General features: G+C 54.2%; 2 protein-coding genes across 2 annotated transcripts in view; one reads left to right on the forward strand and one right to left on the reverse strand.

Moving 5' to 3' along the window:
- Positions 1-665: 665 nt before the first annotated feature.
- On the forward strand, positions 666-10,454 carry CYP2W1 (cytochrome P450 family 2 subfamily W member 1; the record flags this gene model as incomplete). The annotated part of the gene is made up of 9 exons (XM_080704442.1): positions 666-839; positions 2,777-2,939; positions 4,048-4,197; positions 4,263-4,420; positions 7,166-7,339; positions 8,802-8,940; positions 9,047-9,231; positions 9,991-10,132; positions 10,267-10,454. 9 exons carry the CDS (start codon positions 666-668, stop codon positions 10,452-10,454), a joined length of 1,473 nt encoding a protein of 490 aa, XP_080560568.1.
- A 9,630-nt stretch (positions 10,455-20,084) lies between these two features.
- Positions 20,085-23,577, reverse strand: part of CHLSN (cholesin) — a gene marked incomplete at both ends in the record, with an annotated part of 114,553 nt that continues 111,060 nt past the window's right edge. Inside the window, 3 exons of the mRNA XM_080702237.1 lie at positions 20,085-20,264; positions 21,131-21,212; positions 22,839-23,032. Coding sequence (XP_080558363.1) covers positions 20,085-20,264; positions 21,131-21,212; positions 22,839-23,032 — 456 coding nt within the window. The remainder of the gene's footprint in view (positions 20,265-21,130; positions 21,213-22,838; positions 23,033-23,577) is intronic.

Here is a 23,577-nt window from a genome sequence, read left to right on the forward strand (position 1 = left end):
AAGCCCTTCTACCTCCGGGCTACACTCCCAGACCTATTTTTACATTTTTATTTGGAAACAGGGTCTCCTGAGCCAGCGCGCGCGGCTGGCTTCAAACCTGCGCGATCCTCCTGTCTCCGCCTCCCAAGCGCGGGGATTACAAGCGTGCGCCACCACGCCCGGCGAATACCCCTGGTTTTAAGCCTCAGTTCCCAAAACAACAAAAAAGACACTCAGAACTGGGGGACATGGAGTGAGGTTCCCTCCTGAGAGCCAGGGCCCTAGCCTCAAAGGCCGGGGAACCCTGTTCTGATGAGAAGACCACAGCAGACAGGCGGGCCCCGCAGAGCTGGACCAGAACAGCGGACATACTGTGTCCTTGCCCTGGACCTTGGGCGAATGGAAGGGATGTCGATATTCTGGATGCTTGGCTCCAGAGAGGCACCAGGGCTTCCTGGGCTCCAACCCCCCAGCCCTGCGCCCTGGGCCCCCGCCAGGCTCGACCCTGCATTCCACACACGCTGTAGCTTTAAGCCGCCCGCTGGGGCTGTCACCTGCAAACTGCTCGTTCCACATTCTCGGGGTGGTGGGGTGGGTGGGGTGCTGGCACGCCCTCCGGGAGAGAAGCTATAAGGCACAGGGCAATGGGGCCCAGGGGGAGCTGGGGCCTGCCGCCTGCTGTCCTCATGGCCCTGCTGCTCCTGGGGCTCCTGGGGCTCCTGGGCCTCTGGGGACTGCTCCGCATCTCTGCCCGGCGCCCCTCCCCAGCCCAGCGCTGGCCCCCCGGGCCTTGCCCGCTGCCACTGGTGGGGAACCTGCACTTGCTGAATATTTCACAACAGGACCGGTCGCTGATAGAGGTAGGCCCCTGGCAGCCCCCGCTCAGCTCCCACAGCCTGGACAGAGGCCCTGTGTCTGAGAAAGTCAAGCCCAAGCCGGGTGCGGTGGCACACACCTGTACTTGGAAGGCTGAGACAGAAAGATCGCAGGTTCGAGGCCAGCCTCAGCAACTTAGCTGAGTTCAAAATAAAAGATAAATGAGACTGGTGGAGGTGTAGTTTGGAGGTACAATGTCCCCAAGTTCAACGTCCAGTACCAAAAAGAGAAAGACTGCCGAGCCCAGTTCACAGGGTCCATTTCAGCTGGGTGCTGGGCCCAGCAGGGGGCGCAAGAGGCCAGGGCCCACCCTGCCCCTTGGGAAGAGAAAGAGAAAAGAGAAAGACAGCCTTTGCGCCGGGCAGCTGAGGCGCAGAGGTAGTCCTGGGAGTGCTGTTTTCGGAGGGCCAGGCAGGGAGGACTCCCCGGGTGAGACAGCATTTGAGGAGCACCAGGTTGGGACAGGGAAGGGGAGGAGGACAGGTGCTTCTGAAGTCCCGCATAAATAAAAAGAACCTGGAGCTTGCACCGAGGCTCCCTGGGGCCGGTGGGCGCCTGCTGCGTGTGGCTCCCCCTGCTGGGCGGAGATGGAAGCTCTCGGCGCACGTGGAGGGCTCTGGGGCCGTGCAGAGTCCAGACTCACCCTGTGAGGGCCGGCCAGCCCGGCCCCTGTACAGACACCACCTTGTCCGTCCCACCCCTCTCCCAAGCAGTCCCCTCCAGCTCCTGGGCCTTCACCCAAAGGGTGCGGCTGCTCAGTGGTTCCCCCCGGCCCGCCTCACCCCACCTTCCCCAGGATGAGACAACCCCAGCTACAGGGACACCTTCCCTAGCCCAGTGCAGGGTGGGGCTGCAGGCCCCGCTGCCCTCAGTGTGTGTGTGTGTGTGTGTGTGTGTGTGTGTGTGTGTGTGTGTGTGTGTGTCTGTGACCGAGACTTGGCTTCCTATCCTTAAAATGGGGGAGAACTGCCGGGTGTGGTGGCACATGCTGGTGATCCCAGTCCTCGGGAGGCCAGCCTCAGCAACTTAGGCCCTGTTTCAAAATTAAAATAATTTTTTTTGGCAGTACTGGGGTTCCTGGAAACCCTTCTACTTCCAGGGAGATTTTATATATATATATATATATATATATATATATATATATATATATATATATATATATATATTTGGAAAGAGGGTCTCTTAAGCCAGCATGGCTGGCTTCGAACCTGCGTGATCCTCCTGTCTCCGCCTCCCAAGCGTGGGGATTACAAGTGTGTGCCACCACGCCCGGCTAAATTAAAATAATTTTAAAGGAGGGCTGGCTGTGGGTATAGCTTGAAGGCTCAGTGCCCCTGGGTTCAATCCCCATCATCTCCCTCAAAATAAAAAGAAAGAAACAAAGGAGGAGAGGGCCATCCTGGGCAGGGCTATCACGGGACACGGGACAGCAGGCCAGGCTCTGTGGCTCCCTGGCACTCTGTGTCCTTGCTGGCCAGCCGGAACTGACCAGTCAGGGCTTGCCACTGCTTCTGTCTGTCTGTCTGTCTGTCTGTCCTTTGCTGCAGGTTTAGGGGTGGGGGCTACTGCTGGCTGAGTGAGGCCCAGGCATGTTGGGACCCTGGGGGGTGGGGGCCCAGCCAGCCTGCTGCAGATGCATCCTGGGGCCCCCTGAGTGTGCCAGCTGCTGCTCAGTCTGGGGGCCTGAGGACCCCTGGGAGTTTCAGCTGAAAAGAAAACCCCATGGCAGCCATAGCCGGCACCAAATGGTACCCCCACTCTGTGCGTTCCTCGAAACAGCCCAGCACCCTCTGGCTGCCTGGTGCTGACCCTAGTACCTGCTCTGAGTCTCCCTAGGCCCCTGCCCAGCAGGGCCCAGCTTGCATGGGCCCCCAGGGCCCAGTGGGTGCAGGCCGCTGCCGACCCTTGCTCTTCCCGCCAGCTCTCAGAACGCTATGGGCCAGTGTTCACTGTCCACCTGGGATGCCAGAAGACCGTGGTGCTGACGGGCTACGAGGCGGTGAGGGAGGCCCTGGTGGGCACCGGGCCGGAGCTGGCTGACAGGCCTCCTATCCCCATCTTCCAGCTCATCCAGCAAGGCGGGGGTAGGTGTGCTGCAGGGGACTCTGCGGGGGGAAGTGGGCCTGGCCTCTGGGCTGGTGCTGGGGGAACAGGGCACCCCATGCAGGCCAGGCATCCCAGGGGCTTTCCATCCAAGACAGAGCAGGTGCGGTGGCACATGCCTGAAATCCCAGTACTTGGGAGGCTGAGGCAAGAGGATCTCGGGTTGGAGGCCAGCCTTGGCACCTCCAGCAACTCACAAGGGCCTGTTTCAAAATAAAAAGGGCTGTGGTATAGCTCAGAGGGAGAATACCCTGAGCCTGCGTTCAATCCTCAGTATGAAAGAAAGAAAGAAGGAAAGGAAGGAAGGGAAGAAGGAAGGAAGGAAAGAAGTGAAAGAACGAAAGGAAGGAAGAAAAAAAGAAAGAAAGGAAGAAAGAAAAAGGGCTAGGGTGTACTTCAGAGGTAGAATATCCCTGAGTCTGAGTTCAATCCTCAGTGCCAAAAAGTAAGAAAATAAAAAGGCAGAGGGCAAACTGGGTGTGGGGCACATACTCGTATTCCTAGTACTTGGGAGGCTGAGACAAGAGGATCACAGGTTTTCAGCCAGCCTCTGCTACTTAGTGAGACCCTGTTTCAAAATAAAGAATAGAGCCAGACGTGATGGCCCACGTTTGTAATCCCAGCGTTCGGGAGGCTGAGACAGGAGGATCAGTGGTTTGCGGACAGCCTCAGCTACTTAGTGAGGCCCTTTGCAACTTAGTGAGACCCTGTCTCAAAATAAAGAAAAAAAAAAAAAACAGGGCAGGGGGTGTAGCTCGGAAGTTGAATGGCCCTGGGTTCCATCCCCAGACCTGCAAAAAAAAAAAAAAAAAAAATAATATAAAGGGCTGGGGGGTGTAACTCGGAGGTAGAATGCCTCTGGGTTCAATCTCTGGTACCACAAAAAATAGGATGGCCCTGGGTTTAATCCCCAACACCTAATAATAATAATCCAAGAGGGAGACAGCTGTCCACGGCCAACCCCCTGGAGAACAGGAGGCTGGGTGGGGGGCCCCAGCCCGGCGCCGATGCTCCGGGGTGCCCCGCTGCTCCCTGCCCGCGCTGCGGGATGGGGATGCTCGCGAGTGCGTGCCTTGTGTCTGCCCACAGGCATCTTCTTCTCGTCGGGGGCCCGCTGGAGGGCCGCCCGCCAGTTCACGGTGCGCACGCTGCATAGCCTGGGCGTGGGTCAGGACCCCGTGTCAGACAAGGTGCTGCAGGAACTGGCCTGTCTCTCGGGGCAGCTGGACCACTATGGAGGTGAGCAGGGGCGGGGACGCCCCTCCTCGGGCTGTCCCCCCTCCTGAGGCCCGTGTACCCCACAGGTCGGCCCTTCCCCCTGGCCCTGCTGGGCTGGGCTCCCTCCAACATCACCTTCACGCTGCTCTTCGGCCGGCGCTTTGACTACCAGGACCCCACCTTTGTGTCACTGCTGGGTCTCATTGACGAGGTCATGGTCCTCTTGGGGTCGCCCAGCGTGCAGGTGAGAGGTCGCTGCTGTCCCGTGGGTGCTCAGCCCGCCCTTGAGCTGGGTTGGGACTGTGGCTCTGGACCCCCAGGGGAGTTGGACTCGGGGACATCCGGCACTGTCTCCCACCCCCAGCCATCAGCTTTGCCAACACAGGAAAGGAGCCTGGACTGCACCAGGGGCCCGAGCCAGCCTCTCTCTGGTGTCTCAGGCCAGTCTCTGGGCTCTCTGGGAAGTGGAGGTCTGGAACTGGGGATCACCACCTCCCCGCCCCCCATCAGTGACAGATGCAGCTGCGCAAAGGCCAGGGGCGGCCCAGGCATCCCTGCCCCAGGGCAGCAGGGCCCCAGTCTTCAGGCCCACCCAGCCCGGGGCCTTCACTTGTCACAGAAGTCTTCTCTCTCTCTCTCTCTCTCTCTCTCTCTCTCTCTCTCTTCTTCTTCCTTTCGTACTGTGGACTGAACCCAGGGGCATTCTACCTCCAAGATATAAACCCAGCGCTATTTTATTTTTTATTTTGAAACTGGGTCTCACAAGTTGAGGAGGGCCTCACTACGTAGCTGGGGCTGGCCATAAACCCGTGATCCTCCTATCCAGCCTCTCAAGTACTGGGATTAAAAGAGTGTGCCAGCCGGGCGTGGTGGCGCACGCTTGTAATCCCCGCGCTTGGGAGGCAGAGACAGGAGGATCGCGCAGGTTCGAAGCTAGCCGCGCACGCTGGCTTAGGAGACCCTGTTTCCAAATAAAAATGCAAAAATAGGTCTGGGAGTGTAGCCCGGAGGTAGAAGGGCTTCCAGGAACCCCAGTAGCACCAAAAAAAAAAAAAAAAAAAAAAGTGTGCCACCACGCCTGGCTTGTTTATGTATTTATTTATTTATTTATTTATTTATTTATTTATTTTTGCAGTACTGGGTATGGAACCCATGGGCATTCTACTTCCGAGCAACACCCTCAGCCATGTATATATATATATTCTTTATTTTGAAACAGGGTCTCACTGAGTTGCAAAGGGCCTAAGTAGCTGAGGCTGTCCGAAAACCGTGATCCTCTTGTCTTGGCCTCCTGAATGCTGGGATTACAAGCATGGCCACTTCTAAGTGCACTGAAGCCTAGATAGACATCAGGTGTGCTGCACCCAGTGTTCACAGCGGAACTCGGCTCAGGCAGCCTCTATCGCCCTGATGTCACAGTGAAGCCACGCTGCTCCTTGGGGGCTCCACGCTGACGCCCCCAGCCCTCCCCAGGGGTGGAGGCTATGTGGCTCCGTGACCCTGCGGGGCAGCCCCGGCAGCGGCAGCGGGGACCCATGGCCTGTTTGTCCAGCTCATCACCTCGGGTGCCATGGGCAACTTTCCACTCGTGGCTGCTGGTCTCCCGGGGCTGTCGGATGGCCGCTGGCATTCACTGAGCACCTGCTGGTGCGGGACCCACCCTAGGTCCTCACAACCACTTGGCTGAACTCCCACTGCTAGGTGCAGCATCTCAGGCTGCACGTCTTGTCGCATGACCTTGGGGCGGATGCAGTCACCTTCTATGGGCAGCGCCCCCTCCCTCCCTTCTCATTTTAGCAGACAGAAGGAAGACAAAATTACAGACAGCCCATTGGGACATTCACAAAGCCATCTAAGTGTGTTACTGCCAAACGGCTCCTACCAGCTGGGCATCGTGGCACATGCCTAGGATCCCAAAACCTGGGATGCTGAGACACGATTGCAGGTTTGAGGCCAACCTCAGCAACTTAGGGAGACTTTCAAAGGTAAAAATATAAAAAGGGCTGGGAGCCGGGCGTGGTGGCGCAGACTTGTAATCCCAGCATTTGGGAGGCTGAGACAGGAGGATTGCTGTCCGCAGACAGCCTCAGCTACTTAGTGAGGCCCTCTGCAACTCAGTGAGACCCAGTTTCAAAAATAAAGAATAAAAAAATAGTGCTGAGGGTGTAGCTCAGAGGTAGAATGCCCCTGGGTTCCATCCCCAGTATCGCAAAATAAAAAAAGAAAGAAAAGCCGGGCGTGGTGGCGCACGCTTGTAATCCCTGCGCTTGGGAGGCAGAGACAGGAGGATCGCGCAGGTTCGAAGCCAGCCGCGCACGCTGGCTTAGGAGACCCTGTTTCCAAATTTAAAAAAATGTAAAAATAGGTCTGGGAGTGTAGCCTGGAGGTAGAAGGGCTTCCAGGAACCTCAGTACCACCAAAAAAAAAAGAAAATAAAGAAAGAAAGAAAGATGAAAGAAAGAAAGAAAGAAAGGAAAGAAAGAAAGAAAGAAAGAAAGAAAGAAAGAAAGGAAGGAAGGAAGGAAGGAAGGAAAGAAAATACAAAATAGGGCAGGGGGTATAGCTCAGAGGTTGAATGCCCCTGGGTTCCATCCCCATACCCACAAAAAATAAGTAAATAAATAAGTAAAAAGGGCTGGGAGTATAGCTCAGAGGTAGCATGCCCCTGGGTACAATTTCTGGTGCAGAAAGAGAGGGGAGAGAGGAAAGAGAGAGAGAGAGGACAACACCAAAGACCAGCTCCTACCTGGACCCCAAGATGGTGATGGGCCCCCAGCAAGCAGGGCTTGGCGCCCTCTTGTGGCCACAGGCAGCATTTCCCCCAGCACATCCTCCCAGAGCTTAGGGCAGAGGCCCACAGATGTGAACCCGCCTGCTGATGGATGGCTGCTGATGGATGGATGGATGGATGGACGGACAAACTGCTTCTTCTTGGGGGACCTTTGGGCTGTGCCTTTCTCCCATCCACCATCCTTCCTTCTTCCCCCAGCTATTCAATATCTACCCCTGGCTGGGGACCCTGCTCCAGCTGCATCGGCCCGTCCTGCAAAAGATTGAGGAGGTCCGCGCCATCCTGAGGACTCTCCTGAAGGCACAGGGGCCCCCCACGCCCAGGGGTGACCCCGCGCAGAGCTACATGGAAGCCCTGATTCAGCATGGCCAGGTGTGTGCAAGACCAGGTTCCCTTAGGCTGTGGGGGTTGCGGGGGCCCCAGGGGAGTGGCCCTGGGGAGCGATCCGTGTTGGCCCTGCAGGAGCTTCCCCACCTCCTTGCTCGTTCTCCGTATTTGTGAAGCCTCGTTCTCCGTATTTGTGAAGCAGGGCCTTTGAAATGCCCAGCTTGAAGCCAGGTAGAGTGGCACATGCTTGTAATCCTAGTACTTGGGAGGCTGAGATAGTGAGGCCCTCTGCAACTTTGTGAGACCTTGTTTAGAAATAAAAAATAAGCCAGTCGTGGTGGCACACGCTTGTAATCCCCGCGCTTGGGAGGCGGAGACAGGAGGATCACGCAGGTTTGAAGCCAGCCGTGCTGGCTTAAGAGACCTGTTTCCAATAAAAAAAAAAAAAAAGTATATAAATAGGTCTGGGAGTGTAGCCCGGAGGTAGAAGGGTTTCCAGGAACCCCAGTACCGCCCCCCCAAAAAAATATATATATAACAAAAAATAGGACTGGGGGTGTAGCTCAGTGGTAGAAGACCCCTGGGTTCTACTAACAGCGCACACGCGCGCGCGCACACACACACACACACACACACACACACCCCCAAACAAACAAATAAATAAATAAATAATAAAATAATTGGGCTGGGTGTAGTTCAAAGGTAAAATGCCCCTGGGTTCAATTCCCAGTACCACAAAAATAAATTAAATAAATAAATAAGCAAAAAGGGTTGGGAGTATAGCTCAGAGGTAGAATGGTCTTGGGTTCAGTCCCCAGTACCCAAAATAATAAAATGAAATAAAACAAAAAAGCCGGGTGTGGTGGCATACACTTGTAATCCAAGTACTTGGGGGTCTGAGACAGGAGAATTGCACAGGTTCAAAGCCAGCTTCAGCTACTTAGTGAGACCCTCTGCAACTTAGTGAGACCCTGTTTCAAAATAAAGAATAAAAAAAAAAAAGACTGGAGGTGTAGCTTGGAAGTAGAAAGCCCCTGGGTTCCACTCACAGTACCACAAAACATACCCAAATAAATAAATAATAAAATAATAGGGCTGGGGGTGTAGCCCAAAGGTAAAATGCCCCTCGGTTCAATTCCCAGTGCCACAAAAATAAATAAATTAAATAAATAAGCAAAAAGGGCTGGGAGTGTAGCTCAGAGGTAGAATGGTCCTGGTTTCAATGCCCAGAGCTGCAATAATAAATAAATAAATAAATAAATAAATAAATAATAAATAAATAAACAAACCAAACCTAGCTGGGGGTATAGCTCAGAGGCAGAATGCCCCTGAGTTTAATCTCTAGTACCATGCACACACACAATGCCTGACTTCGGGCTCGGGCAGCTGGTGGGTGCTCAGCAGAAGCCAGCTTCCTGTCTCCTGCTCCCATCTGGGCTCAGGCTGGACGGGGTACCTGGGGCTGGACCCCAGATCCTCCAGCTGAGTCCCACCCTCCTGCTCACAGGGCGGTGGCCCTGAGGGCCTGTTTGCGGAGGCCAACATGGTGGCCTGCCTGCTGGACATGCTCATGGCTGGCACGGAGACCACCTCGGCCACTCTGCAGTGGGCCATCCTCCTGATGGCCAGCCATCCAGCCGTGCAGGGTGAGGACGGGCCCTTGGCCGGGAAGCCCCTCCCCTCCGTGGCCGGGACCCCCTAGGGGAAGGTGAGGGTGTCCTCCACTGACAGGGTCCCCACCCTCTGGCCCAGGCTGTGTGCAGGAGGAGCTGGACCGGGTTCTGGGCTCCGGGCAGCCGCCCCGGCCCGAGGACCAGCGGGCGCTGCCCTACACCAATGCAGTGCTTCACGAGGTCCAGCGGTACATCACGCTCCTGCCCCATGTGCCCCGCTGCACGGCGGCTGAGACCCAGCTGGGCGGCTACCTGCTCCCCAAGGTGGGGGCCCGGCCGGACCTCAGTCACCCTTCCCTCTCCCTTGGGGTGGGCCAGGGAGGCTGGCCCCTGAGATGGCTGAGGTCCGGGGCTGCTACTCCAGGGCCCAGGTCCCCTCATTGGAAGCCGGGAAGTGGGTTGGTTGGTCAGAAACTCAGCCTCACAGCACCTTCTGCCTGAGGCATTAGAGCCCAGGGGCCAGGCTCCCTCCCTGTGTCCTGGGGGGGTCTCTCCTTGTGTCCTGAGGGTCCCTTCCTGTTTTGGGAAGTCTCTCCCTGTGTCCTGGGGTCCTTCCCTGTGTCCTGGGGGTCTCTCCCTGTGTCTTGGGAGTTTCTCCCTGTGTTCTGGGGGTCCCTCCCTGTGTCCTGGGGGGTCTCTCCCTGTGTCCTGGGAGTTTCTCCCTGTGTTCTGGGGTCTCTCCCTGTGTCCTGGGGGATTCCTCCCTGTGTCCTGGGGTCCCTCCCTGTGTCCTGGGGGGTCTCTTCCTGTGTCCTGGGGTCCCTCCCTGTGTCATGGGGGGTCTCTCCCTGTGTCCTGGGGGTTTCTCACTGTGTCCTGGGGGTTTTTCTCTGTGTCCTGGGGTCCCTCCCTGTGTCTGGGGGTCCCTCCCTGTGTCTGGGGGCTCAGGTGGGTTCCAGTGCTTCACTTGTAGGAGGGGCCAACACCAGGTGGTGGGGGATGGCAGCATCCCCTTTCTCTCAGAAGCCTCCCAAGGGCCCTGACCAATCAATCCCCTGCTCTGGGGACCCCTCGGCCCTACAGGGCACACCTGTGATCCCCTTGCTAACTTCGGTGCTTCTGGACAAGACGCAGTGGGAGACGCCGGGACAGTTCAATCCGGGCCACTTCCTGGATGCGGACGGGCGCTTTGTGAAGCGGGCCGCCTTCCTGCCTTTCTCTGCAGGTACCACGGTGGCTGGAGGGTCTGGGTGCCCCAGCGCTGGGATGCCTGGCACTCTCCCATGGCCCTCCCTCCCCGTGGGGCATCCCCTCCGAGTAGGCCTAGTGCCCCATCTGGTGACTCAGTTTCTCTCTCAGGCCGCCGAGTCTGTGCTGGTGAGAGCCTGGCAAGGACGGAGCTCTTCTTGCTGTTCGCCGGCCTCCTCCAGCGGTACCGCCTGTTGCCCCCGCCCGGCGTCAGCCCTGAAGCCCTGGACACCACGCCTGCCCCAGCCTTCACTATGCGGCCAAGGGCCCAGGCCCTGCGTGCAGTGCCCCGGCCCTAGGCCTCCCATCAACAAGCCTCCAGAGGCCACCTTCCCGAGCCCCAGCCTCCAGTCTGGGCACCAGTGGGGGATGGGGCAGGAGCCGCATCTCTGAGGAGTGATGGGTAGGGGGCTGAGCTGCCTCCCTCTGGTCATCAGACCCTCTGGGCCCCACCTGCCCACAGCCACCACTCAGGCTGTGCCCCCTTAGCACGGCATCCATGATGCAGACATCAGCTGTGGATGGCACTGCCCTGTCCAGTGGGGCTGAAACAGCACCCTCATCTGGGCACCCCAGGGAGCAGAGTGCCCCACCTGAGCCCAACGCCCCCAACCTGCCCGATTCTGTCCTTCTGAGGTCCTGGGCTCCCTTCTGGCTCCCACACCCCAAGCACTGGATGCCTCCACTTTTGCTCCCAGGGTGGCTGGGCCCCCTCCTCTCCACTGGTCTTCCTTCACCCACCTTGGGCCTCAAAATGGTCAGTAGTGGCCTCTGGCCACACCCAAGGCCCTCCACAGAAGTCCCACCAACCCTGTGCTCCCCACCGTTCAGTTATTTACCAGGTGCCTCCTATCCCAGCACCTGCAGTTTTGGGGTGCCAAGAGACAGCAGATGGTGCCTGGGCTTGAGGTGACCCCCGCCCCCCAAGAGACTAGCCTCAGGCCAGGAATCCCCAGCAGCAGGCCCTGCCGCTCCAGCTGGTTCTCCTGAAAATCTACCTCGTTCTTGGAGCCCCTGGGACCATCCCGGGACATCTCTGCTATGTCACCGACACCTCAGTCCCCGTAAGGCAGGTGCTCTGGGGCCAGCTCACATTTGCTCTCAGAGATGGGAGCTAGCGCTGCGGCCCCATGGTGCCCCAATGTGCTGAGGACCTGGAGCAGATCCCTCCCGCACCATGCCTCAGTTTACCCGATGGCCAAAGGGGTCACAACCACCGCAGGCCCAGCAGGCTTTGCAAGAGGCATAGTCAAGGCACCAAGAGTCCCAGAGACCAGGATGGGATCAGCGTGTCCCCAGGGATGGCAGTGGCTGTGGGGAGACCAAGCCTCAGCAACTCGGCCAGACACTGCTGTTTTTCTTTTAACATCTTGTGTGTATGTGGTACTGGGAATTAAACCCAGGGACATTCTACCTCCAAGCTGTACCCCCAGCCCTGTTTTTTTTTCCTTTTTATTTTGAAACAGGTCTCACTGAGTTGTGGAAGGGCCTCACAAGTGGCTGAGGTTGGCCATGAATCTGCGATCCTCTTGTCTCAGCCTCCCAAGTAGCCCAAAACATTCTACCTTCTAGCTACACCCCCAACCCTTTAAATTTTTTTTGGTGGTACTGGGGTTCCTGGAAACCCTTCTACCTCTGGGCTACACTCCCAGACCTATTTTTATACTTTTTTAAATTTGGGAGACAGGGTCTCTTAAGCCAGCGAGGCTGGCTTCAAACCTGCGCGATCCTCCTGTCTTTGCCTCCCAAGCGCAGGGATTACAAGCGTGCGCCACCACGCCCGGCAAACCTTTTATTTTTTATTTTAAAAAAAAAGGTCTTGCTAAGTTGCTGAGACTGTCCTCAAACCTTCAGTCCTCCTGTTTCAGCCTCCAAAGTACAGGGAGAGCTTGTTTCAAAATAAAAGGGCTGAGGGTGTAGCTGTGAGGTAAAACACTCGGGTTCAATCCTTAGTATAAAATAAAATAAAATAAAATAAAATAAAATAAAATAAAATAAAATAAAATAAAATGGCATTGAGGGGACAGTGTGGAGAGGTTGGCATCGGACACCTGGAACCATCGCCACAGCATCCAGGGGCCCTATCAAAGCCTGGCCAGTCTCCTCCAGCTAGGAGCAAACTGGCCTTTTCTCCCAAATGCAAAAAGCCTCCATTCCATCACCTGTTGGGTTCTGAGGGTCTGTCTGCTGTTGCACACCACCACTGCCCTTGCCCGTGCTGCACATAGTAGGCTCTGGATGTCCTCTGGGGAACAGAGCATGTGGCTTTTTAAGCAAGTGGGGAGATCCCTCGCCCACAGGGCCAAGATTCAAGGAGGGTGAGGAGTGGATCTACCTGGAACATCTGTTAAAAAAAATTTTATGCTGGGCATGGTGGTGCATGCTTGTAATCCCAGCAACTGGGCGGCTGAGACAGGAGGATCACGGTTTGAGGACAGCATCAGCCTAATATTGAGTGAGGCACTTGGCAACTCAGCGAGATTCTGTTTCAAAATAAAGAATAAAAGCCGGGCGTGGTGGCGCATGCTTGTAATCCCCGCACTTGGGAGGCTGAGACAGGAGGATCACACGGCTTTGAAGCCAGCCTCAGCTACTCAGTGAGGCTCTCAGCAACTTAGTGAGACCCTGTTTCCAAATAAAATATAAAAAAGGTCTGGGAGTATAGCCCGGAGGTAGAAAGCCTCTGGGTTCCACCCCCAGTACCACAAAAAAAAAAAAAATTGGGCTAGGGGAACTGGGCCTGGTGATGCACACTTGTAATCCCAGCATTCGGGAGGCTGAGACAGGAGGATCGTGGTTCGCGGACAGCCTCAGCTACTTAGTGAGGCCCTTTGCAACTCAGTGAGACCCTGTTTCAAAATGAAGAATAAAAACTAGGGCTGGGGGTGTAGCTTGGAGGTAGAATGTCCCTGGGTTCCATCCCCAGTATTGAAAAAAAAAACCATAAAAAAAATATTTGTGGTACTGGCAACTGAACTGAGGGACATTCCACCTTCAAGCTATACCCTCCAGCCCTATTTTTTTTTTTTACTATTATTCTTTATTTTATTTATTTATTGGTGGTACTGGGGTTCCTGGAAACCCTTCTACCACCAGGCTACACTCCCAGACCTATTTTTTTATATTTTTATTTGGAAACAGGGTCTCTTAAGCCAACGCGGCTGGCTTCGAACCTGTGCGATCCTCCTCTCTCTGTCTCCCACGTGCGGGGATTACAAGCGTGCGCCACCACGCCCAGTTTATTCTTTATTTTGAAGCAGGGTCTCACTAAGTTGTGGAAGGCCTAAGTAGCTGAGGCTGGCCGAAAAACCTGTGATCCTCCTGTCTCAGCCTCCCAAGTACTGAGATTATAAGTGCTACCACTCCCAATTTATCTCTTGTATTCTTTTTTTTTTTGTGGGTCTGGGAATGGAACCCAGGAGCATTCTACCTCCGAGCTACACCCCCTACCTTGTTTTTATTCATTATTTTGAAACAGGGTCTCACTGAGTTGCAAAGGGCCTAAGTAGCTGAGGCTGTCCGTGAACCGTGATCCTCCTGTCTCAGCCTCCCGAATGCTGGGATGACAAGCGAGTGCCCCCACGCCCAGCTCTCGCTGACTTCTGAGCTGTGCTTTCTGCTCCTTGTTCAGGTGATGCTGCCATACTCTGATAAAGACCTACGGCCAGAGGAAACAGGTCATCATTTCTTCTTTGAGCATTTCAGCTGCAGACACCGTCTGTATCCTTGTGACCTTTGTCCTGCAGGAGTGTCTGTTCTGGGGACCCCCAACCTGGAGGGAGGACTGGAGTTTCTGATAATGAACTTTATTGATTTTTTTTTTTTTTTTTTGTATTGGGGATGGAACTCTTTTACCTCTGGGCTACACTTCCAGATCTATTTTATATTTTTAATTTGGAAACAGTGACTCTTAAGCCTGCACGATCCTCCTGTCTCCGCCTCCCAAGCCCAGGGATTACAAGCGTGCGTCACCACGCCCGGCTATTGAGGAATTATTATGCACTTAAAATGTATAGTCTGAGCTGGGCATGGTGGTGCATGCCTGTGATCCCAGTACTTGTGAGGCTGAGACAGGAGGATTGCAGGTTTGAGGACAGCATCAGGAAACAGTGAGACTCAGCAACCAACGAGACCCTCTTTCAAAATAAAAATAAAATTGGGCTGGGGGTGTAGCTCGGAGATAGAAGCACCCTGGTTTCAATCCCCAGTGCCACATGCACACCGTGCACATTTGTGCGGTCACCTCAGCTGGAAGATGGGCTTCCCCTGAGCCCTTCCTGCCGCTCCCGAGCACAGCCGGGGCCTCCTGTCTGCAGCTCTGGGAGCCTGTAAGTGGACTCTCCAGCCGCGCCCTTGTCCCTCACGTCGTCCAGTCAGATCCTTTTCTTGCTGAGTGACATTCACTCTGTCCACTTTCCCGTTGATGGACATTTCCGTTGTTTCCAGTTTGAGGGGATGAAAGGGGGAAATAGCTACTTTCTTTGTGGTATGGGGGATTGACCCCGGGGATGCTCTACCTCTGAGATAGCCCCCAGCCCATGTTTTTTTTGTGTGTGGTGCTGGGGTGGAACCCAGAGGCTTTCTACCTTCGTGGCTACACTCCCAGACTTATTTTGTATTTTATTTGGAAACAGGGTCTCACTAAGTTCCTGAGAGCCTCGCTAAGTAGCTGAGGCTGGCTTGGAACCTGTGCGATCCTCCTGTCTCAGCCTCCCAAGTGTGAGGATTACAAGTGTGCGCCACCACGCCTGGCTTTTTATTTTTTTATATATTATTATTATTATTATTATTATTATTATTATTATTATTATTATCATTATTATTATTTTGGTGGTACTGGGGTTCCTGGAAGCCCTTCTACCTCCGGGCTACACTCCCAGACCTATTTTATTTTTGGAAACAGGGTCTCTTAAGCCAGTGCGGCTGCCTTTGAACCTGCCGGATCCTCCTGTCTCCGCCTCCCCAGCACAGGGATTACAAGTGTGTGCCACCACGCCCGGCTCACATTCCCTTTTTAACTTGCCAGGATATCCAGAACTATGGTTCTTGATCTGTTTGCCCATTCCTAGAAATTATCTGCCCCTTTGTTGTATTTTTTGGTACTGGGATTGAACCCAGGGGTGCTGTAAACACTAGCACTCCCCCTTCTTGGTGGTCCTGGGGATTGAAATTCTTGAGGGGGAATTCTACCTCTGAGCTATGCCCCCCAGGACTTTTTTTTTTTTTTTTTTTTTTGCGGTACTAGGGATGAAACCCAGGCAATGTATCTCCGAGCTACACCTCCCAGCCCTATTTTTTAGTCTTTTTTACTTTTGAAACAGGATCTGAGTTTTGAAGGGCCTACCACCTCTCGAATGCCAGCCCAGTACTTTGTCTTGGTTTTAAAAACTATTATTATTATTATTATTATTATTATTATTATTATTATTATTGTTGTTTGAGGGTCTGGGGATGGAACCCAGGGGCATTTGACCTCTAATCTATACCCCCTACCCTATTTTTTATTCTTTATTTTGAAACAGGGTCTCACTAGGTTGCTGAGAGTGTCCTCAAATCCATGATCCTTTTGTTTCAGCCTCACAAGTACTGGGATTCCAAGTGTGTACCACCATGCCTGGCCCTGTTGATTTTTTTTTTTTTTTTTTTTTTTGTGGTACTGAGGATTGAACCCAGGGGCATTCTACTTCTGAGCTACACCCCACAGCCCTGTTTTTATTCTTATTCTTTATTTATGGCGGGTCTGAGGATGGAACCCAGGGGCATTCAACCTCCGAGCTACACCCCCTGCCCTATTTTTTATTCTTTAATTTGAAACAGGGTCTCACTAAGTTGCAGAAGGCCTCACTAAGTAGCTGAGGCTGTCCGTGAACTGCGATCCTCCGGTCTCAGTCTCCCGAATGCTGGGATTACAAGCGTGTGCCACCACGCCCGGCATATTCTTTATTTTTGAAACAGGATCTTGCTAAGTTGCAGAAGGCCTCACTAAGCAGCTGAGGCTGGCCACGAACCTGTCTCAGCCTCCTAAGTACTGGGATTACAAGTGTGAGCCATCACACCTGGCTCTTCATTTTGATTTTTTGTGTGTGTGGTACTGGGGTTCTTGGAAACCCTTCTAACTCCAGGCTACACTCCCAGACCTATTTTATACTTTTATTTGGAGACAGGGTCTCTTAAACCAGCGAGGCTGGCTTCAAACCTGTGCGATCGTCCTGTCTCCACCTCCCAACCGCGGGGATTACAAGTGTGCAGCACCACGCCTGGCCTTCATTTTGATTTTGGATACAGGGTTTTGCTAAATTACCCAGGTTGGCCTTGAACTTGTGACCCTCCTGTCTTAGCCTCCTGAGTAGCTGGGATTATAGGTATGTGCCACCTCATCCAGGTCCCTTCTTTATATTTTGTGGATTGCTATCATGGTGTGTGTGTGTGTGTGTGTGTGTGTGTGTGTGTGTATGTGTGTTTTACTGGGGATTGAGCCAAGGGGCGTTCTACCTTCGAGTTATACTCCCAGCCCTATTTTATTTTTTTTGAAACGTGTTTTGCTAAATTAATGAGTGTCTCGCTATTTGCTGATGCTGACCTGGAACCTGTGATCCTCCTGTTTCAGCCTCCCAAGTATCGGGATTACAGGTGTGTGTTACCATACCCAGTTTATGGTCTACCTGTTTCTTGGTGTACTTATTCAAGATGCCTCGAGGCTTAGGGCGGCCTATGCATGCCTGTGCTGTACTTGGCCTGCACCTTGTGGGCGGCCTGCAGAGCTGAGGTACCCTCCCGCCGCAGCCCAGGTGCAGCCTCAAGATCCACAGACCCGTGTGGAAGTGCCTTCCTGTTTGCTGGGGTCTCCCTAAGCTGCTGCGGCTGGCCTGGTTCCTTATGTTTTAGCCTGGCCAGGCGGCGCACACTTGTAATCCCAGCATTTGGGAGGCTGCGACAGGAGGATCATGGTTCGAGGACAGCCTCAGCTACTAGTGAGGCCCTCTGCAACTCAGTGAGACCCTGTTTGAAAATAAAAAATAAGAAATAGGGCTGGGGGTATAGCTTGGAGGTAGAATGCCCCTGGGTTCCATCCCCAGTACTGCAAAAAAAAAAAAAAAAAAAAAAAAAAAAATTAAACCTGAAGTCAGAGCAGTGTCTGAGGGTCACAGGCCAAGGCTGCTGCTCTCAGATAAGGCCAGCCTGGCTTGAGTTTCTTTTTTTTTTTTTTTTTTTGCAGGTCTGGGGATGGAACCCAGGGGCATTTGACCTCCGAGCTACACCCCCTGCCCTATTTTTTATTGTTTATTTTGAAACCGGGTCTCACTGAGTTGCAGAGGGCCTCACTAAGTAGCTGAGGCTGTCCGCGAACCGCAATCCTCCAGGTCTCAGCCTCCTGAATGCTGGGATTACAAGCGTGCGCCACCATGCCCGGCTTGGCTTGAGTTTCTGAGTCAGGAAAAAGGCCCGCGCTCCTGCTCAGGCTCCCCGCAGGCCGCGCCCATGCCCGCGCCCATGCCCATGCGGCTCAAAGGCTGGAGCACCGCGGCGGGGTCCTGTCTGCCTCAGGAGTCGCGCAGGTGGGAAGCTGACTGTTCAGGGTGGGGAAGAGACTCCACTTTGTGTGTGTGTGGCACTAGGGATCGAACCCAGGGGTGCTCCTCCTCTGAGCTACATCCCTAGCCCTTTTCATTTTTAGTTTGAAACAGGGTCCCACTAAGTTGCTGAGGCTGGTCTGGCACCTGCCATCCTCCATCTTGGCTTCCTAAGTCCTGGGGTTACAGATATGTGCCACCACACCCTGTTTAGACTCCCACTACTGTGGAAGGCAGGTTCAAGGGTATGAAGACAAGTTTAAGAATGTACTCCTAGGGCCGGGCATGGTGGCGCAGGCTTGTAATCCCTGCGCTTGGGAGGCGGAGACAGGAGGATCGTGCAGGTTCGTAGCCAGCCGCGCTGGCTTAAGAGACCCTGTTTCCAAATAAAACTATAAAATAGGTCTGGGAGTGTAGCCCGGAGGTAGAAGGGTTTCCAGGAGCCCCTAGGGAAATACTCCAAGTGGTGTGTGCTGCATGTTTATATCACTTTGACTTTCACTACAATGTCCCAATAAAAGCATTTAAAACATTCCCCCCTAGTGGGCGTGGTGGCTCACACCTGTAATCCCAGTATTTGGGAAGCCGAGACCTCAAGTTTGAGGCCAGTCTCATCCTTTCAGCTACACCCTCAACAACTTAGTGAGGTCCTGTTTCAGAATAAAGGAATGACGCTGGGCGTGGTGGCGCACACTCGCAATCCCAGTACTTGGGAGGCCGAGACAGGAGGATCGCAGGTTCACAGTCAGCCTCAGCAACTTAGCGAGGCCCTATTTCCAAATAAAAAATAAAATAGGGCCGGGGGTAAAGCTCAGAGGTAGAATAGGAGGCCTCTGGGTTCAATCCCCAGCAACACACACACACACACACACACACACACACACACACACACACACACACACACGGCTGAGCGTGTACTTTGGAGGTGAATGCCCCCTGGGTTCAATTTCTAGTACCTCTGAAAAAAAACCCAAACTCTCTCCTGGGTCACCCTGCTTTGTGCAGGTGACCAAGGCAGAATGCTCACTCCAAGGAGACTGGGAACCCCTGGGGCCGCCCTGGGGCCTGGAGGCTCCTGAGGGCAGCCTGGCTGTGGCCCAGTCTCAGGGCTTTGACCCACCCCTGTACTGGAAGCTTCCCCTCCAGCCATCCCGGCTTTGACACCACACCCTACAGCACTTGAAGCTAAGAAGGTGGCTCCTGTGTTCTGCAGGAGTTGGGACCCCAGTCTTGTGCTGAGTACATGTGTCCTGGCTGAGACAGTCACTATAATACCCAAAAAAGACAGCACGGGAGCAAGCGGCCAGTCAGTGCTGACCACAAGAATGTCACACACGGAGCTCAGCTGCCATCCTGGGGAGTCACAGCTAAAGAGGGGGCTGCAGTCTAGCTGGACATGGTGGCACACACCTGTATTCTCAGTATTTGGGAGACCGAGACAGGAGGATTGCAGGTTCAAGGCCAGCCCCAGCAACTCAACTCAGTGAGACCCTCAACAACCTAGCAAGACCCTGTTTCAAAATAGAATATAAAATAGGAGCGGGGGTGCAGATTGGAGGTCGAACACCCCTGTGTTCAATCCTTAGGACCATACACACAAAATGAGGATGCAGTGGAGGCCAACGCCACGCACGGCCATGAGCAAGACGGCGCAGCAGAGAGCGCAGGCTGGGAGCTGGTTTTTATTGAAACTGGGCAGTGCAGGCACAGGTTCCTCCTGGAGCCCCCGGCACGGGGAGGAAGGAGAGGTAGGCTGCTGCAGTCAGGCCCACACCGAAGGGGCCGTCAGGGGGAAGGTGCAGGGCCCAACCTGGGGCACCCCGACACCGAGGAGGCACAAGGCGTGGGAAGGGCCAGCACTGGCCACTTTCCAAAACATTCCTGTTAGAAATATAGACATCTGGGGGTGTATTCATTTCAAGTCACCCCCCCATGCCATTTTGGCATGGGGCTGTATTTCTATTTTCTGTATTTCTATCTTTCTAATAAACTTCTTTAAATCTTAAAAAAAAAAAAAAAAAGAAAAGAAAAGAAAAATAGACATCTGGGCTTTAGGGTTCTGCGGGCTTGGGCTAAAGTCCCGGGGTTGTTGCAAGAAGACCACGCTCCATCCTGAAGGTACCAAAACCCGTGTCATCCATGAAAAAAGCCCTTGGCCAAGGCACGCCAAAAGGGAGTTAGGAGGAGTCCTTTTGGGGGCTGGGTGGGGAAGGACATGGGCCTAGAGTCCAGAAGCCCTCAGCTCCACCCGGCCAACCAGCCAGTGACCATACTCACTCGTGGTGGGCGCACAGGGAGGAGAGCCAGTGTATCCCGAGGAGCCCAGGGCCGCCCAGTGGCAGCAGCGTACCCTGTCCCCTAGGAGAGCAGCTGCAGCACCTGCCGGAGGCGCTGGGCCTTCCCCTGCATGGCAGCTTCCACGCCCGCCTCGTCCAGCTCCTGCATCAGGGCTTCTGCCTTCTGGACTGTCAGCTCCCGGGCCTGGCCCTTCAGCCCCTCCAAGTAGGCCAGCAGGGTGGAGAAGTGCTCGTCAGGAACCTGGAGGAGAGCGAGGAGGGTGTCAGGACCCAGGGAAGGGCCTGAGGTGGAGACCCTGCAGAGTGGAAAGTAGGTGCCGGGGGCTCTCCCATCAGGACTAGGCCCTGAGGCCACATCCATTCCTCCCTGCCGAGAACCACCCTCCTAAGCCTGGGCCATCCGTTCACAAGTCTCGGGGGCTCTTTCTCCTGCATCAAGAGGCTGGTGCCCAAGCCAGGTATGGTGACACATGCTTGTAATCCCAGCATTTGGGAGGTTGAGACAGGAGGATTGAGGTTTGAGGCCAGCCTCAGCTACTGAGTGAGGCCCTTTGCAACTCAGTGAGACCCTGTTTCAAAATAAAGAATAAAAAATTGGGCCGGGGGTGTAGCTCAGAGGTGAATGCATCTGGGTCCCAGTACTTCAACAAACAAACAAACAAACAAACAAACAACCCCCCAAACCAAAACAAACAAAACAATTTAAATCCCACATCTTAGAGCCGGGCATGATGGCGCACGCTTGTAATCCCAGAGCTTGGGAGGCTGAGACTGGAGGATCACACAGGTTCGAAGCCAGCCTCAGCTACTCAGTGAGGCTCTCAGCAACTTAGTGAGACCCTGTTTCCAAATAAAGTATAAAATAGGTCTGGGAGTGTAGCCCCTGGGTTCCACCCCCAGTACCACACACACACACACAAAAACCCCACATCTGCCTACAAAACCAAATCTTGCCCTCAGAAAGAAGTACTCTGTGTGCCGACACACTGCGCCGAGTGCACGGGGCGGTGGCCTCCCGGTGGGCTGTGCGCCTGGGCCCTGTCCTGCCTGGCCCTCGGCCTCCGTCCGGGAGCCTCGTGGAGACCCCACAGCCTGCCGCGCACTGACCTGGGTGCTGTCGTACATGTGCAGCAGGAGCCACGTCTGCCTCGTCTTCTGGAATTTCCAGTTCTCTTTCTTATGGGCCCATCTAGGGAAACCAAGGTACACAGCTCAGGGTGCGGATGAGAGAATCCAGAGGCTGAGTGCGCGCCGGCTGACCCCTAAACACCGTGCCATGTTGTCCCGGAGGCTTGGAGGACCGTCCCTACCTGACGCAAAGAGCTGAATTTGCTGAGGGCGGCCCGAGGTGGGAGCCCTGGTTAGGGAGACACAGCATGTCAGCTGTAGCCAGTCTGGGGTGTCACTACCTCTAACAGGACATACGGGCTAAATGGCTTAGGGTCGTTTCCCTCCAGCTCTACGCTTCTGTGATTTACAACCCAAAATGAACATTCTGGCCAGACGTGGTGGCACGTGCTTGTAATCCCAGTACATGGGAGGCTGAGGTGGGAAGATCACAGGTTTGAGGTCAGCCATAGCAACTTAACAAGACCCTGTTTCAAAAGAAAAAGGGGAGCCGGGCGTCGTGGCGCACGCTTGTCATCCCAGCATTCGGGAGGCTGAGACCTGGAGGATCGTGGTTCGCAGACAGCCTCAGCTACTTGGTGAGGCCCTCTGCAACTCAGTGAGACCCGGTTTCAAAATAAAGAATAAGCCGGGCGTGGTGGTGCACACCCATCATCCCAGTACTTGGGAGGCTGAGGCAGGAGGATCAAATGTTTGAGGACAGCCGCAGCAAGTAACGAGACTCATCAACCTAGCGAGACCTTGTTTCAAAATAAAAAATTAAAAAATAGGGCTGGGGATGTAGCTCAGAAGTCGAATTCCCATGGGTTCAATTCCCAATGCCACACACACACACAAAATTTGGAATCTGGAATCCGGGTATGGTGGAGCACTTCTGAAGTCTCAGTACTTGGAAGGCTGAGCCAGGAGGATTGCAAGTTCGTGATGAGTCTTACCTATTTAGTGAGACTGTCTTTCAAAATAAAGGATTAAAAAATAGGGTTGGGGGTATAGCTTAGAGGTAGAAAGCCTCTGGATTCAACCTCTACTATATACAAACAAACAAACTCAGAGGAGAATGTCTCTGGGTTACATCCTCAGAATCAAATAAAGTGAATGCATTGAACATCCTTAATCCAGGCATTTTTTGTTTTGTCACTGGGAATTGAAGTCAAGAGCACTCTATCTTGTTAAATTGCTGAGACTGACCTCCAACCCGAGAGCCTCCTGTCTCAGCCTCCCGACTACAGGGATTACAGGTGTGTGCCACAATGCTCCGCTTTCTATTTTATTTTTTATTTTGAAACAAGGTCTCATTAAGGGTCTTGCCAAGTTGCTGAGGCTGGCCTCAGACTTATAATTCTACTGTCTGAGCGTTCCAAGAATTGAGATTACAGGTATGAACCACCACCAGGTTAGCCTGGCTAACGCCAGCCTTTTTATTTTAATTTTGAATCAGGGTCTTGCTAAGTTGCGGTGGCTGGTCTCAAACCTGTGCCTCTCCTGTCTCAGCCTCTGAAGTACTGGGATTACAGGTGTGTGCCACCACGCCAGGCCACAAAAGGACATTTGGAGGAGGTGCCGAAGCCCTCATGCTGACCTCCCCTCCCAGGACCCCCCTAGGTCGGCAGAGGCTTAGGGCACTGCATAAGCAGGGGGTGTGGGCTCCGCGGCCCCACACCTGCCCCCGCGGGCGCGCAGCCCTTACCCACGGAGGTAGTCCAGGGCCAGCGTGGCGCCTGAGGGCTTGGCTGCCGGGGTCTCGGCCGCGGCGGCACCTGCCTCCCGCAGCCGCTTCTTCTCTTCCTTCTTCCGCTCCTTCTTTAGCTTCCGTTCGATCACCCGCCTCTCCTCTGGGGACAGCTCGAGGCCTGCGTCCTGCACCCTGCTTGCTGCCTCTCCCTGAAAGTCAAGGACACTGGCTGTCAGTCTCAAGTGAAGGTGGTCCCGAGAGTCCTTCCCCTGATTCACCGCGGCCGGAGGCTCTGTCCCCGCTCCCTGGCCTGGCCTATACCAGTGACATTTCGGTGGAGACTGTGCCGCAGTGAAGGTGGTCGTGAGGTGAGGAAGAGCGGGGTTCAAGGCAGGTGCAGTGGTGCGTGTCTATAATCCCAGTATTTGGGAGGCTAGACAAGAGGATCCTAAGTTCGAGGACAGCCTCAGCAATTTAGCAAGACCCTCAGCAATTTAGTGACACTGCTTCAAAGTAAGCTCGGGCATGGTGGCACATGCTTATAATCCTAGCACTTAGGAGGCTGAGAAGGAGAATTGAAGGTTTGAGGCCAGCCTGAGCAATTTAGCAAGGCTTCAGACCAATTTAGCAAGACCTTGTTTAAAAAATAGAAAAAATGAGCTGGGCGTGGTGGTCCATGCTTGTAATCCCAGCATTCGGGGGGCTGAGACTGGAGGGCTGTGGTTCGTGGACAGCCTCAGCTACTTAGTGAGGC

This window comes from Muscardinus avellanarius (genome assembly GCF_963383645.1).
Source record: "Muscardinus avellanarius genome assembly, chromosome: 10".
Taxonomy (NCBI): domain Eukaryota; kingdom Metazoa; phylum Chordata; class Mammalia; order Rodentia; family Gliridae; genus Muscardinus; species Muscardinus avellanarius.